The sequence below is a fragment of the Canis lupus genome, chromosome X, assembly GCF_003254725.2.
Source record: "Canis lupus dingo isolate Sandy chromosome X, ASM325472v2, whole genome shotgun sequence".
In the NCBI taxonomy this organism is placed as follows: Eukaryota; Metazoa; Chordata; class Mammalia; order Carnivora; family Canidae; genus Canis; species Canis lupus.
This window is the reverse complement of record NC_064281.1, coordinates 123,791,024-123,806,820: the sequence shown is the minus strand read 5'-3', so window position 1 is coordinate 123,806,820 and position 15,797 is coordinate 123,791,024. Positions and strand designations below refer to the sequence as shown.

General features: G+C 46.8%; 3 protein-coding genes across 9 annotated transcripts in view; 2 read left to right on the top strand and 1 right to left on the bottom strand.

Annotated features, from left to right (window-relative positions):
- Nucleotides 1-4,030, bottom strand: part of BRCC3 (BRCA1/BRCA2-containing complex subunit 3) — a 62,445-nt gene extending 58,415 nt beyond the window's left edge. The window contains exons 1-3 of one of the 7 annotated variants that reach the window (XM_025460514.3): nt 3,827-4,026; nt 3,309-3,325; nt 2,485-2,539 (exon numbers count right to left, since the gene is read on the bottom strand). In XM_025460514.3, the coding sequence (XP_025316299.1) occupies nt 2,485-2,539; nt 3,309-3,325; nt 3,827-3,949 (195 nt within the window). In that variant the 5' untranslated portion in view covers nt 3,950-4,026. Of the gene's footprint in view, nt 1-2,484; nt 2,540-2,932; nt 3,707-3,826 lie in introns of those variants that run through there. The other 6 variants (XM_025460517.3, XM_025460519.3, XM_049107315.1 and 3 more) reach the window with 6 other exon arrangements.
- Nucleotides 4,031-4,597: 567 nt separating this feature from the next.
- Nucleotides 4,598-14,234, top strand: MTCP1 (mature T cell proliferation 1). Its single transcript, XM_025460524.2, has 7 exons — nt 4,598-4,736; nt 9,747-9,898; nt 10,023-10,193; nt 10,275-10,326; nt 10,417-10,780; nt 11,812-11,879; nt 13,941-14,234. Exons 2-4 carry the CDS (start codon nt 9,794-9,796, stop codon nt 10,320-10,322), a joined length of 324 nt encoding a protein of 107 aa, XP_025316309.1. The 5' UTR covers nt 4,598-4,736; nt 9,747-9,793; the 3' UTR covers nt 10,323-10,326; nt 10,417-10,780; nt 11,812-11,879; nt 13,941-14,234.
- CMC4 (C-X9-C motif containing 4) lies at nt 4,664-14,234 on the top strand. The gene is made up of 3 exons (XM_025460525.3): nt 4,664-4,736; nt 11,812-11,879; nt 13,845-14,234. The coding sequence occupies exons 2-3, from the start codon at nt 11,822-11,824 to the stop codon at nt 13,991-13,993; spliced, it is 207 nt and encodes a 68-aa protein (XP_025316310.1). The 5' UTR covers nt 4,664-4,736; nt 11,812-11,821; the 3' UTR covers nt 13,994-14,234.
- Nucleotides 14,235-15,797: the final 1,563 nt, after the last annotated feature.

Here is a 15,797-nt window from a genome sequence, read left to right as displayed (position 1 = left end):
CAACATGAAAGCAATCTATGGTTCCAAATGGCTGTGAGTGGCTTCCAGACTCGGCTGCACCTTAGAATCACCTGGGGACTTATTCAAACTCCTGCCACATAGGTCTCACTCCAGACCAATGGAGCTGGCATCAGGATTTTGTAAAATTACTCAGTAATTCCAAGGTGCCCCCAGGCTCAGGAACTACTGGGGGAGGAGCAGTGTTGGAAGAGTGGGTTTGAGGAAGAGGAAAGGCTCAGTTCTGAACATGTTAGTTTAAGATGACTGCGTCTGGCTAAGCGTGAAACAGGCAGTAGGGTATGAAGTACTAGAGCTTAGGATAATTGGTGTTAATTGGTATCTACTGGATATTAACAACAGCAGTCAGAATGGCCAATATTTGCTGGCTAGCTGCCAGGTGTCAGGCACTTGGAAAAAGTGCTTTCCATTTATTGACTTGATAACTCCCCTAGTGACACACGCACCTCAATGCTTATAGCAGCATTACCAAAATAGCCAAATCATGGAAGTAGCTCAGATGTCAATCGACTGATGAAGGGATAAAGAAGAGGTGATATTTGGTATATCTATATCTATATAATGGAGTATTAGCCATAAAAAGAATGAAGTCTTGCCACTTGCAACTACGTGGATGGAACTAGGGTGTATGAAGCTAAGCGAAATTAAGTCCATCAGAGAAAGACAAATACCATATGATCTCTCTCATATGTGCAACTTAAGAAACAAAACTGATGAACATGGGGAAAAACCAAAGAGGGGCAAACCATAAAAAAACATTCTTAACTACAGTGAACAAACTGAGGGCTGGTGGAGGGGAGGTGGGCAGGATGTTGGGGATTGAGGGCACTTGTGATGAGCACTGGGTGTTACATGTAAGTGATGAGTCACTAAATTCTCCTGAAACCAATACCACACCACATGTGAATGAACTTGAATTTTAATTAAAACTTCAAAATAAAAATAAAAATAAAACTCCGCCAGTGACACACTGAGGTCAGTACTATTATTATACCCATTTTACAAATGAGTGTTTTACACACAGTACCTAAATCCAACTCTCCCAACAATTCTCTGAGGTTGGTGATTGTCATCATCCCTGTTTTGCAGAGAAATCATAGACTACAGATGTTAAATAACATGCCCAAAGTCACACAGCGAGTATCAGAGGAAGGATTTCTTTTTTTTTTCTTCTCTTCAGAGGAAGGATTTCAAGACAGGTCTAAGTTCAATGTTGCAGCTAAAGCCATAGGGAAGGTAATGTTGCCCAGAAGACATTCTGGGAAGGCAAGGAGGGGACCAAGTCAGAAACCTGGCGAATACCAGTGTTTAATGCAAAGGATGAAGTGCCCATGATGGATGGATGGAAGGAAGGAAGGAAGGAAGGGGTGAGGAGGGAGATACAACACAAACAAAAGAACCCATGACAGTTCAGAGTTCTGAGGAGAAAGATTTATAAGATAAGCACCAAGAAATAACCCACTGATATAGCAATGGGGAGGTGATATAGCAATGGGGAGGTGACTAGAGACAGAATTGGAAACCAGGCCTTGGTATGTGTGACTGTTGAAGGTAAAGAAATGATAATTATCGCAACCTATCTTTTCAAGAGGTCTAGCTGTTAAAAGGAGGATGTAAGAGCAGTGACTACAGGAACATAGAGGGTGGAAAAGTAATTACCCTTTCCCTTGGGGAAATGAGAGTAATTGAAGCATAATCGTATCGTAAGGAAAAAAGGCCTGTCGAAAGGTTGAAGACTCAGAAGATGAGATATTTGATGAGCAAGGTCTTTGAAGAACCTGTAGTTCTGGGTAGGAAATGAATTTCTTTCCTAGATATGGGAAGAAAGGAGGTAAAGTGGCTTGCATATAGGGGTGAAAAGCAGATGGAGTTCCATTGTCTGCTTGGCAGGAGAAGAGGCCATAATCGATTTTCAGAGTATTTTACAAAAGCAGTGGCCTGGATCATATTTGGAAAACACTGAAATGGTCCTATACCAGAAAGTATAGGTTGATAAGCATGATCTAGACCACCAAAGCTAGAGCCTGCCAGAAAAGCAGAGGCAGGACGGCAGACAGGACAAAAGTCAAGGTAGACTAAGAATCATGAGTCATGAGTAACTTGCTTGTAAGAGAAGGGCTGCCCAAGTAGATATTGGGACTTGACATAAGGAGATAAAAGTGAGGGGCACAGGTTTGGAGGACCGACCAAAAGTTTCAAGGAAGTGGGGAGAAGGGCCAGAAATTAGGCAGTCAACAGAATGGAGGGGAGCTGAGGGCGATTCCTCATCTGAATCTGCTACAAATAGAGGTATTCGGTTCCAGTGCTGGTGAGTACACTCTTCAACTGATTTTAGTAGAGAGGATATGCTATGCAGCCGTGAACGTGGGCATACGCAGACTGATCCCTTGCTGAGAGCAGCCAATGTCGGCCAGAAATCCCTCCCCAGCTGAACGTTTCCATCATGCAAAATTCTAGCACACATACCTTTTCAGCAACTGTGCGTATTTCAGTTCCGGTATATGTGAATTTGGAGTCACTCCTTTTGGGGATAAATTAGGGAAAAAAAGGGAACTGAGGCTTGGAATATAAAAAGATATTAAAGCAAAGTAACAAGCTTAGCAGTTCTTGCCATGATACCTTAGCAGAGACAGAGGAAGTGTGGCTAAGTACATCATATCTGTTCCCTGGGAAAGTGAAATTTCTAGAATCGAAGGCATTAAGGAGGTGGGTGTGAGAAGTACATAGTGAAATTTAAATAAAGGTGACTCAAAGCTTTTGTCATCTTAATTAAGCATTCAAGTTACTGGGCATCTCTAGGGTTACTGGAGGGCCCACCAGAGGAGGCAGGGCCAATGACAATAGACACGAAGGAAGGAGTCAATAGAGGGAAATATCTGGTAATGTGCTTATTAGACGCCAGACAGAAAATCACCTGTGTTTCATTGTCATTTCGCTGGAGAGAGAACGTACAATGCGTCCAGCAAGGAAGCGGAACATAACATCATTGTGTGAATCCAGTAAATTCTATTTATAAGAGCTTTCAGCGATTCAGTCATGATCTCGGTACTGCTACCCGTGTCTTTTCACATAAGGACATGCATATATGTAGCGAAAATCCTCCTTGTAGGAAGTAGGGTCGAAACCAAGTTTCACGGTTGGGGTGGAATTGAAAGTGTATCAATGAGGGAGCTCGGGAGTCGTAATGGAAACTTCGAGTACGAGTCATATAGAATGTTGCACACCTTGTGCTGGGTCAGTTAACAGTGCTACGGAGATCCCGAGAGAGGAGGAAACGAACATGGTCTTACCTTGTGTCATCATTCAACTAGAGTGGGAAAAAGCAGAAAAGATTATTGATCACATTTTGCTGGTTTGGTATCAATGGGTGGAGATTGCGTGGAAGTGGGTCATGTGCTCCTGTCCAGCGGCACCAAGGACTGGAGGGTTAGGAGTTCGGGGTGTCCGCGAGGGAGAGTTAAGCCCCAGGTGAAGCTTGGGGTGTGTGGTTCTGTGGAGGGGGGCCGGGGGCCTCGGCGGGCTCGGCTGCGCCCCACACGGCCGCGTCCCCATTATCCTCGCGCGTCTCTCCCGCCTGAGGCGGCGGCGGTCGGGGGGCGATGCCTGCAGCCGTGGGGACGGACGGCGGCTGCCAGCGGGACTCGAAGGCCCACCCGGAGGACGGCGCGATCGCGGGGGACGCGGGGCCCTCACTACCTGAGCAGCGAGCGGGCCGGCCGCAGCCTCCGCAGCGCCGGGCTCCGGCCGCGGCCGTTCCGGGCGCCTGCCCCGCGGGGTTCCGGCCGGGCTCGCGGGGCGCGCGACTCACCTCCCCGATGCACAGCCCCATCACCTCCTCCTTCTCCGTGCTCAGCGCGTGGTTGAGGCACACCAGGAAGGCGTCCGACTCGAGGTGCACCGCCTGCACCGCCTGCACCACCTGCCCCGCCATCTTGGTCCGACCCCGCTCGCGTCCGCCTCGGCCCGCCCGGGCCTGGCCAACCGGCTGCGGCGGCGCGCGGGCTCCGCGGGGGCGGGGCCGGGGCGCGCGGGCGGGGCGGGGCGGGGCCGGCGGGCCGGGGCGGGGCCGCGGGGCGGGGCGGGGCCGGCGGGCGCGCGGAGGCGGGGCTGGGGCGCGGGGCGGGGCCGGGGCGCGGGGCGGGCGGGGCCGGCCCGGCGGCACCTGGGAGCCGCCCGCGCCGCTCGGGGCAGGCGTGGCCGTCGGGCGGAGGGCGGTAGCCGGCCGCGGTCGGGGCGTCAGGCCGGGCGGCGGGGCGGGCGGGGAGGCGGCGCTCGCGGGCCGCGGGCCGACGTGGTCTGTGAGCGGCGGCCGGGCGGCCGGGCCGGCGCCTCCCGAGCGCCCGCGCCCATTTTGCGCGCCCGCCGGGGAGAGCCGCGCGCGGCCTACACGCCGCGGGGACAGCCCTTGAAGGCGGCCTCGCGGCGCGCGCCGGCCTCTTGAGCCCGGGGCGCGCGCTTGCGAAACCCGCTCCTCAGACAGTTCAGGCTTTATTTTATTGCGCTTTGTTTCCAAGTTCCGCTCCCTGAACCTCGTACAAGTCTCCCCGGAGCACTTCCGGGTGCCGGCCCTCGCCTCGCAACTTCGGTCCGGGTGACCTCGGGCTCGTTGCACGCTCACGTCCCGATCGTGCCTGGAGTGGCCCAGGGCGGGGGACCTGGAAGTTTGAGCCTCGCTGCTCCTGAGGCGGATTAATTAGCCCAAGAAACACTATATTCATGTGAGTAACCTCTTCCAGAAACAGTGCTATACTGTATCGGAAAAAGTGTCACTCTCGAGCGCGGCCGCTGCGGTGTGCCACACAGGCGTGCACGCACTCGCGTGTCCCGCACGCAGCACGGGAGCGGGGGAGAGCAGGCCGGCGCCGAGGGCTGCGGGGACCGCGGCCGGCGCCCACGGTGCACGGCGCCCGGCTCTCCTGGCCTGGATGCGCTCAGACGCCGGGGAAGTCGGTGCAAAAGCAGCTTCGTTCTCAGGGATGTCAGACGTGCCACGGGTTGCAGTTTAGATCTTGCAACTCCCTAGGGCTAGCAAAGACACGTGCATGGTAGGCAGCGTGCGAAACCCAGGACAGGTACGTGCCGTGCCGCCCGCACAGCCCATCGGGACCCGCGTCGGGGGCTCTGACTTCTAGTCCCACCAGGCAGTACTGGAAAGGGAACGTTCCCAGGGGGCTACTGAACAGGTGTTGATGCTTTGCTCTTTTCTCCCAACTCAGTCCCAGTCCAAGCCCCCCCCCAAGAATTATCTATGACGCTGTGCCAGAAACTTGCATTTGCCCCTAATGCTTAAGGATCACATAGCACCTCTTTCCATGACTCCCTTTGATGAGGGTGAAGACGGGCAAAACCTCCACTATGCACTTACATTGGACAATCGAAATTCCCTCTTAACTTTCCATTTGACCTCGTACTTGACGTCTAGTTACTGTCCATGGCTAGCACACCATGCCTTAAGGTGACAACAGTGGCTACGCAACTCTTATCTTTAGCAATGGGGTACTCTGACTTTATAAACTGCCTTTACGCACCTGCAACAGGAAAGACAGCTTTTCTTTGTTGTTGCTATAAGTCAATCTCAAATGTCACAACATTCTCTGACTCCTTTATAATGCTCACAGCCAAATTGTACGGTTCTAAAGGGTTAACTGGGCTACACAGAAAGACTATTGAAATTTATGACTTCCTCTGCGCTAGTCCCTCCACCAACCATTTATATACCTTTATGTGTAAAGTGTCACACTTGTAATCACAGTCTAGAACCTCATGCCTGTGTTGTGGATTCATGCAACTGACTTAACTTCTCTGTTCCTTGCTTCTCTCATCCTTAAGTGGGATCTATAAAACTCTCCATCTAATCAGGTGATTGTAAATATTAAAAGACTCAATATAAGTATATGAGTGCGAAATAAGTGGTGCCCATTATGCTCAATATGTTCTTATACCTCATTTTACACCTCAGAAAACTACTGTAGAGATGTTCACTTGTCCCAAGCCATAAACCTAGTAACTGCCAGACTCCGGATTGATACCCTGACAAGGCCAACTGACTCCAGGGCATGTGTTCTTAGTGATTTCATCCATTGTAATTATATCAGATTATCACTTCGATTCAAAGAAAATAAGTGTACTCAACTGATAACTGTTTACAAATCGTTCAAACACCTGGAAATTGTAGTTCATTATGATTTTTTTAAGGAAGCCTTTCTATGTTGCATGTCATCCATTTAAAACATGATTTATGATGGCCTTTACTAGCAAATACTTTATGCCAGTATGATCTCGACCCAAGACATCAACGTGACCCCCCCCACCATGAGGACAATATGATTTACAGTCTTCATGAATAATGAAGCCATATAAGAACTTTGTGAATCCACTTACATTCAAAGACAATAGTACTCCTTAGAGTTGAGTGGAACAGGTTCATGTTGTGTATTATATCGCATGTTGTACCTCAGTTGATCTTGGAAATTTAAGACATTCATCTAAGTGCAAGGGGTTGTGAATTTTGTGAACAAGTTTCATGTGCAGAAAAATGTTCTCCAGTCAAATGATTTTGGGAAATGTCAAACAAAATAAACTTTCTTCACTGTGTAACTTGCCAGAGCTTTACTACACTAATAAGAGCTTTATGACTGAAAGATTCCCAAACTTATTTGACCAAGGAAAATGTTAGGGGCAAGTGTTCCAAGGATCACATTTTAGGGAAACGGTTTGCGATTCATACAACCTGAGATTTGATGATCCTTCATCTGAATCTTTCTCACTTAGCCTTTGCTGTTCTCTTGTAGCGAGATTGTTGGTACATCCTCATATGTCAGCTTCTCGGTGAGTGGTAGCGGAACTTCAGGGTCAAGTGCTGGGGTTTGTTCCCAGGCTCATCTTACTGATGCCCAGCATGTTGGCCTTTAGGTCACAGCAGCTCGTCACACTGCCTTTCTTCTGAGAATATTTCCTAGTGACTCATAGGTCCCTTTGTAGTAATTCATAGTAACTCAGACTATCATCTCCAATTTATTTGCCCTCTATACCAGTGGAATCATTTCCTTTTAATGTCAAGGTAACCAGTACAATTTTGCTTCTCATTCAAAACATTTATTTTTTAAAAAGATTTTTTAAAGATTTTATTTTATTTATTCATGACAGACACAGAGAGAAAGAGAGAGGCAGAGACACAGGCAGAGGGAGAAGCAGGCTCCGCACAATGAACCTGACATGGGACTCAATCCCGCGTCTCCAGGATCATACCCCAGGCCGAAGGCAGCACCAAACCACTGGGCCATTGGGGCTGCCCTTAAGAAAGATTTTTATTGATTGATTTGAGAGAGAAAGAGAACATGAGTACAAGTAGGCAGGCAGAGAGGGACAGAGGGAGAGGGAGAAGCCCCGATCTAGGGCTCCATCCCAGGACCCGGGGATCATGACCTGACCCAAAGGCAGACACTTAACAAACTGAGCCACCCAGTCGCCCCCTAAACACCTTTGAATGTCAATATCTTAGTTGTCTATCTATGAATGGACCTGTCTGTGAACGTGACATGGTACTGAAACTCTTAACCCTTGGTTTCTGTTTTTTTAAATGGCCATACTTATTTCTTTTGTGCTCGACATCCAGACTTTAATATGTTTTATCTCGACATTGATATTTGCTTGGTTTTTGTTTGTATCTCTCCTTTCCAAAGCCCTGCGGAAAAGGAGACGCAGAACGATTGTTATCTGCTAAATGGAAAGAAATGGCCTTGAAAAAATATATAGTTATATGATATCCCTAAGGAATCAACCTCAACCCATGTATAGGTGGTCTTTAGCTGCTTCCACTCTCAGTAAACATATCCACTCACAGGAACACTGACTAGTATTGAGACTTAGGGTGCCCAGGACTGTATCATTCCTGTTATCGAAGAGCTTATAATACAGTATTTGGGGAGGCACACAAGGCTTGTGAAATAAGCAGAGCAGATCTGCAAGGCAATTCGTAGAGGCCAAAATATGAGCTTACGCTCAGACATAAATGCTGCAGTGGTCCCAGGAGGCAGGAAGTGTTCATCAAGAAGGCAGGCACCCGCATTGTGCCATAATGGTTCTGAGATAGACAGAATGGCCTGGGGAGGCATTTGAGGCAAGTAGAAAGCAAGAGCAAGGATTTGGAACCAGAAATGAGCCTAGTTTTTAGGACAAATACGGTGGCAGTGATGCTTGCTGGAATTGGTGGCAGATAGGATGTAGCAAGTAAAGGAGGGGAGAAAGTCCAAGATCACTTGTAAGTTTTGAGTCTGCAGGATCAGGAGAGGTGCTCTTGCCACTGAGAGAAACTGGGATTTGGTGCAGGAGAAGGGGTTCCTTCCTGGCTAGGTGAGTTTGAAATAAGAGAACCCTGTAAGATGGAAGCTTACGATGGGCTCAGAGTCCACTGCATTCAGAGTACAATGGGTGAAGCAACTATGATGCTCTTACATCATCCACTGAAATCAGACCATTTCTTAAGTCTATAAAAGATGCCTTCTACTTTCAGCGAGGGCGAACTCACAGTGTCAAGGGGGGGGGGAAATCAGACTCAGAGTATTGTCCTTGAAAAGAGGGCATCTCCTGTGCTCTTGACAATCTCAATTTAGTGGTTTAACAATGTCCCGAGATGGGGTACAGTTCCTCTCCTACCGAAAGGCCACCTGATGAGAATAGGATGCCTTTGTTTTGTGGGGCAAATGCTGTATGTGCTGTATGTGCCCTGGCAAAGGTAGAAATGCAGTGAAACCATGCCGTGATGCTGGGGGCCAGGTACAAGCAACACACTCCTCCAGAAGGCAGGTCGAGTGCTGCTGAGGCCCTGAAATGAGATCCCAAGCTAGGCAGAGAAGCCTCACGGGGTTAGAGCCGCGCTCTGGAAGGAGTTTGCCCAGGAGGCTTGCTTCCTTCCCGCCTCTCCAATGGCAGAGGGCTTTTTCTGGCTTTCTGACTTGGGAAATCAGGATTTAAATGCATACACACCTCTGTGGGAAAACGGGCTCCTGAGACATCCTGAGGCGTTATTAACATGAAACCAGGACCTAGATGGATAAGGATCACTTGCTCTCAGCTCCAAACCACCGTGACCCCCAAAGTCTTTTGGAGCTTCAAAATTCCATGAAGCTACCTTGAATATGTTCCTTAACACGAACAGCCCAAGTGCTAGAAGTGACCTTTCTAAGTAAACTGCTAAATAGGCCGTTTGTCCTTGAGACTTTTAATTCGGAAAGCGCTGCATAGGATTCAGCCTTCACGAGCCTTTACAATGGGACTGCTTGGAAGGGGCTTTCGCCTGGGGAATCTGGCTCACGTGTCCTTTGTTACACTGCTTTCCTGCCCAAATACGTGCCCTCAGGCACACTCCTGAGCGTCCTCTGGTGCTAACTACCCTTTGTCCGATGCTGCTTTGTGAATGCAAAGACTGTGACCCCCGCCCAGCTTCCCGAGGTGCTAGGCCTGCAGGTCCACAGAACTTCCCGCTGTGCTGAGGAGCTGAGCGCTTCACAGTCAACCGTTAGCTTGACCTAAGCCTCTGCCGAGTGTCGCTTCAGGGTCTTGCGGGGAGCTTCAGATGGCCCTGGCTCTATTTAGGCCGTGCAAGTGGACGGATGCGATACGAGTTTTGGTTCTGGTTGGTGATTGCTAGTACCAGGTCACCTTGCTCAATGGATGAGTTCATTCAAACCCAAAAAGTCACACCTGTGTCCTGTGCGCGGGTGCTGCAGGCTTAGGTGGAGAAAAGCAGGGCTAGAATTGGAACCCAAAGCCCAGGATGGCAGGAGAGGATGTGGGGGCTCCACCCGACCGCCTCTGGGTTCACCAAGAGGGTATCTACCGCGACGAATACCAGCGCACGTGGGTGGCCGTCGTGGAAGAGGTAACTGTTTACATTTGGCTTCTCTTTTGTATTTTATTGATTTTGCTTTCAAGCAACTTGGTTTCTAACCAGTCTCAGAAGCCTGAAATCTCTGCTTTTATTTTTGATCGTTTTTTCCCATCAGGAGACGAGTTTCCTAAGGGCACGAGTCCAGCAAGTTCAGGTTCCCTTAGGTGACGCAGCTAGGCCAAGTCACCTTCTTACCTCCCAGCTACCTCTCATGTGGCAACTCTACCCTGAGGAGCGCTACATGGATAACAACTCTCGCTTGTGGCAGATCCAGCATCATTTAATGGTACCCGTGTTGCTTAATCATTTTCCATTGTATCGGGGCTCTTACAACAGAGTACTCTATAAACTTTTCTTTTTCTGACAGGTCAGGGGAGTACAGGAGCTGTTGCTTAAGCTTTTGCCTGATGATTAGCCTGGTATGTATTTCTATTTCTCCCCTGTTCTCCCGTCTTCTTTTGTTTGCCCTATTCGGTTGTGGTGATTTTGATGATCTATTTTTTTTCCAGGTGCTGGGATTCTAGGAAGATATGCTCCTCTGTTCTGTTCAGTATATGGCAATCACTTCATCCACCACTGCAGTGCACCCACCTGTGGGCCTGGGGGGAGGAAGTGGGTTGAAAAACTGCTCAAGAACACAGAAGCTTAGGAAGGGCCATGAAGAACAGCACGAGTGGAACTGCAGAGAGAGGGTCACGCAGGCAGAAAGCAAGTCAACAAAAGCACTTAGTCAGGATACGTAACTTGAAATTGACTCCTTTGGAAATTGCCATAGAACCTTTAATGGACATCATCAGCTGGAACTGGGATCTGATGAATCCCACAAAAGTCAGCACCTGCTACAGAACAGATGCCCTGATCACCAAGGACTTGGTACTGATTTAGAGAGAAGAGAGCAGCTCCTAGCAGCATCAACATCTATTTGTCGCTTATTTGCCCTGCAGCAATTCACCTGCCTTTCCTTCTCCCATCCTGTAAATATCCTAGGTTTTGCTCCAGTGTTTCCCCTCCCAGTACTGACCTAACTTGGATCTACTGAGAACTTAGGGGGCTCTGAAAAAAAAGAGGAGGTTATTTGAATGAATGAAATTAGCTACAAAGGCTCCTGGGCCTTTTTCTTTTCTGAAATTGTGCCTTCAAGTTATTAGAGGTTGCTGATCAAGATCTTGGGCACTTAAATTCATTCTCTGGTTACAGATTATTTTTAAAAAGATGGTTTCTGTAAGAGCTCTGAAAATTATTGTAGCTGCTTAACTAGCACCTTTCTCAGGAAGTAATAATAGCACCAAATATTGCTGATTCCTAGGAAAGCATTTACTACCTGATAAATGATTTTCTGAGTTAAAGTAGTCCTGTTTATGTACATTAAAAGTCAGGTTTTACTTTTTTTGAAAGATCTTGGGAATCATAGCTACCACGTATGGAATCCTTACTGCCTTCCTTCCGGGCACTAGACTGTGCACTTTATATACTTTATCACACTTAATCCCTCCATTAATGGTTTGAGGTAGGTAGGAATGGTCTCCATTTTACACATGAATTAGAAGGAAAAAGGCTCAAGGAGTTTAATCATTTACCAAGGGTGGTTCTGTGAACGGTCTGAGCGGTGGGCGAGGCCTACTGGGCTGTGGCATCGCTCCTCTAGCCCACAGTTGGTTTACCATATTCAAGATGAGTTGATTGAATTCAAGGTTTTATTTTCATGTAAAGCTATTTATGTCTTCCAAATTAAATGAAATGGATATTATAAAAATACAATTGATTCATCCTGTGAATGGGAAGAGTATTTTTTAGTGCAATTGTTTTCTAGCGTACCTGGTTGTCTCAGAAGAAAATCCCATCTAAAGGGGCTTTAAAGTCTTTATGGATAAAAGACAAAATAAAAATCATTTTTCTTATTTTAGTTTTCTGGATATGCCGCAGAAGGATCCGTGCCAGAAACAAGCCTGTGAAATACAGAAATGTTTACAAGGTAGTATGTTAAATGCTTTTTTAAAAATATTTTTCCACTCTATCTGTGAACTTACAAGAGACCAGTTTTTCGTTTTATTGGCAAATGATAGGAACTCCTCTCAAATGCAATACTTCTGTAATTATTCTGAAGATTTTTTTTCTCATTGTTTCAAATCCGAGATGCAGAAAATAAAAAGTGATGTCATCCAACTTTCATGTTTGCCATCCTGGTTGTACATTAGAACTACCTGAAGAGCTTTAAAAACTTGCCTAGGACAATTAAATCAGATTTCCTGAGGATGGGTTCTGGGCAGGAATCAGTGTAGAAAGCTAAGCAGGTAATTTTAATGTACAGCCAGAATTGAGAATTACTAAGCTGAGCAAAGTCCTTTTTTAAAAAGACTAGTTTTAAATGGGTTGGTTATACTTCACTTTTTAAAAGCAATCAGGTTACAAGTGGGGGGTTGAAAATGCAGTTGGAATTCAGGCTGCCAAAGTTAGCAACTAAGTCTTAAAGGCGAAAGCATACTTCAGCTAAAGCATATTTGATGTGATCTGTCCACCTGGTTTCTTTCTTTCCCCCAATTTGGTTTTAAGTTGGCCAATAAGTTTGACCAAATGCTAGAGGATTTTTTTTAAATCAGTGAATGATTATTGGAAGAAGATAGAATAAAGCCATATGGCTTTCTTAATTTCAACACTGACATTTTTGGTGACTTCCCCTTATTAATGTAGGACATGGAGATGGATGCCCATGAAAATATGGAAGGGTCTGAAGGACAAATGTTAAGAATTTACCCAAAGATTCACCAGTAAAGAAAACCCTTGTTTGTATATTGCCTTTGACTTTTAACCTTCATTCTCAGACATTTCATTTTATGATGTAAGCAAAGAGATTTTTCAGAAAAATCTCTTAATCTAAAATGCTGATGTACAATGACAGTAATGCTACTTTCTTCATCCTTTCCTCCTTCCAAATTTCAGAAAAAGGGAAATATTTTTCACAATGTCTTCTCGTCAATAAATTCTTATTTGCATTAGCAACACATGGCTAAGGGAGAACAAGGATCAAGTTAGAGACACTCTCTGGCTACAGCGTGGGAGGAGTAAGGACTGGAAGGATTAAGAGTTAGCATTAAGCACAGCCATAAGGGTTTTAAACCGATTAGATCCTTTAACCCTTTCATCCATGAGGCAGATGCTACCATGACCCCCATTTTATAGATGGAGAAATTGATCTAGAAGTTCAATAACTTATCCAGGGTTTGCAGAACAGCAAGGATTGGAGCCCCTTTGGTTTGGCTCCACTCTTGGACTCAGCCACTCTGCTATATTCTTTGTGGTCAGAATTGGGTTATTTTAATCCTAGACTGAGTCCAGTGCGCCCCACATTAGCACTAGGGGGCTCAGATCAACTGCAGCTGACCTCAAACCTTTAGGTCAAGTTCCTCCGACCTGAGGTCTCTGTACGATAAGGGTCTACAAATAATTTCTGTAGAGGGCAGGTAGGAAAGATTTTAGGCTTTGGAGGCCAGAAGCTCTTTGTTGAGTAGCATGTGGGGGAGGAGGTGGGGGTGTGTGGGTGTGTTTACAACCTTGGAAAAATGTAAGAACCACTCTTAGCCCACAGCTGTAAGAAAGACTAGGACTCGCCCCGAGGCGGCAGTTTGCGAAGGTCTGTTGCAGGGACTTGGTAGGGAGCTCCCACAGCCAGGCTGTCCTACAAAAGGGCACCCAAGATCTTAACCTCAAAGAAAAGGATATTTAAATCTAAAAATATCTCTCAACCACTTTGCAAATCATGCTTCCCCCCCCCCCATTAGCCTGTTGACTAGTCTGTACATCAGAAAGAATTGAGTGGGCTTGGGTACGTCCTCTTTCTTCCGAGTCTGTAGATAGAATGAGGTGAAAAGGAGTGGGAAGCACTGATCTAAACTTCCCCGTGCCTTAGGTTCTGACTAGGGTCTGCCTGTGTGTCTTTCAGCCAACAACTACGTGGAATCTAAGTGTCAGGCTGTCATTCAAGAACTGCGTAAGTGTTGTGCTCGCTACCCTAAAGGAAGATCTCTCGTCTGTTCAGGATTTGAGAAAGAAGAGGAAGAAAAGCTGACACTGAAGCTGACATCAAAGTGAAGTTCTGCCGAGAAGTTAAATGCTGCTGCTGAGAAGTTAAATGCTGCACCATGTATCCACCAAGCAAGTTTTTTGTCTTCCTGACTCTTTCTTCAGGCCAGGTAGCAGCAAATAGCAAATTAAAAAAGGCAACTATAAAAGTCAATATGCCATCTATGCAGAACAGATAGAAATATAAATACATTAAATATGTAGAATGTAATAAAACCGAGCTGCTAAAATAAACCTGTTAAGTGAGAAATTTTGGTTTGGTGCTTGTGATATTGTGACTTTTAAGAGCTATATATTCGGTCTTTTTTAATATTTTCATATTGGAGTTCGATATTTGGTCTTTATCTCCTTTCCTGGTACAGAGCCCCTAAAACTCTTGGATCTCCTAAGTGGTAAGAGTGACAAAGGGGTCTTGTCACATTAATGAGGTCACATCTGGAAAGCCCCTAGGTGACCTATGATTGGGGACTGGTTGCCAGGGGGCACCAACCATGTGATTAACACGGTTAAAGCTTTCAGTCCCCACTCCCCCCACCTCTGCTGAAGGGACAGGGGCTGCAGATTCAGTCACCAGTGGCCAATGATTCGGTCAATCATGACTGTGTAATGAAGCCTCTATAAAAAACCAAAAGGACTGGGTTTGGACAGAAACTCTTCTCTGTGGGACCTTGCCCTCTATACCTTTTCAGGTGGCTGTTCATCTGTATCCCTTATAACAAGCTGGGAAATGTTGGAGCAAATGTTTCCCTGAGTTCTGTACTTACTGTAGCAAATTAATCAAACCCAGAGGATGTCATTGGGAACCTCAGATGTACAGCCAGTGACTCAGAAGGCCAGGTAAGGATCTGGGCTTGGCAGTAGGTGTCCGAACTTGGGGCAGTATTGTGGACTGATCCCTAAAGCTGTGGGATCTGACACTAATTCCACGTGCTTATGGTCACAAGTGAATGAAGTTTGTAGGATATCTGGCCAGTGTCCACTGAGAATTGGAGAATTGTTTGCTGGTGTTGGAAAAAAACACCTAAGAGGAGGACTAAATGTATTTTTTTAAAAAAGGATTGTACTTATTTATTAGAGCACGTGTGAGTGGGGAGAGGGGCAGAGGGAGAGGGAGAGGGAATCTGAAGCAGACTCCGTGGTCAGTGCTGAGCCTGGGGCTAATGCAGGTTTTGGAACCGAGACTCTGACATCCACCCAGGCACCCCCTAAATGTATTTCTTATTACAGGTACAGGTACGAATGCTCTTTAGCAGGAGTTTAGACTACTGGTACCATTCATGAAACTATTGATGTGTTGGGTGAAAAGACACGCCTCCAGTGCCATCACCATGCACCCGTCACAGCCTCCGTGCTAGATTCAAGAGTTTCTCTAACCCAACCCCATACCTGTTGCATTTCCAGTAATTCATGGCATTTCTTCCTCCCCTTACCTCCCCAGCATAGTGTGTGGCGAGAAGACAGTATGTGTTCAACGACTGGTAGGAAAGGCCTGGAAATCAGTTGTATAATGTTGAACCCCTAATTAATCATGAGAAAACTGGGAGGGAAAAGGCTTCACTGGAAGTCAGGCAGGCAGCAACAGAATCCTTAGGTGGGGTATCCACTCTACATCCTTATCAAGACGTCACAGTGGATCCTGAAGGAACCTGATGACAGTTGTCACGGACCTCACGTAGTGTTGGTGGAGCGACACGATCAAACAGGCCATCTGCTTTCCTCAAACAGGTGTTACAACCACCATCACTCCACCCTGCCCCCCGCCAAAGAAAAAGGTGATTCTCTGAGCAAGAGCAGAAACACACTGTGACGGGCC

Coding starts and splice junctions, on each gene's coding strand:
- MTCP1 (XM_025460524.2), top strand. CDS start 9,794: ATGGCAGGAGAGGATGTGGGGGCTCCACCCGACCGCCTCTGGGTTCAC. Junction 9,899..10,022: donor GGGTGGCCGTCGTGGAAGAG/GTAACTGTTTAC, acceptor TTTTCCCATCAG/GAGACGAGTTTCCTAAGGGC. Junction 10,194..10,274: donor AGATCCAGCATCATTTAATG/GTACCCGTGTTG, acceptor TTTTTCTGACAG/GTCAGGGGAGTACAGGAGCT.
- CMC4 (XM_025460525.3), top strand. CDS start 11,822: ATGCCGCAGAAGGATCCGTGCCAGAAACAAGCCTGTGAAATACAGAAA. Junction 11,880..13,844: donor AATACAGAAATGTTTACAAG/GTAGTATGTTAA, acceptor TGTGTCTTTCAG/CCAACAACTACGTGGAATCT.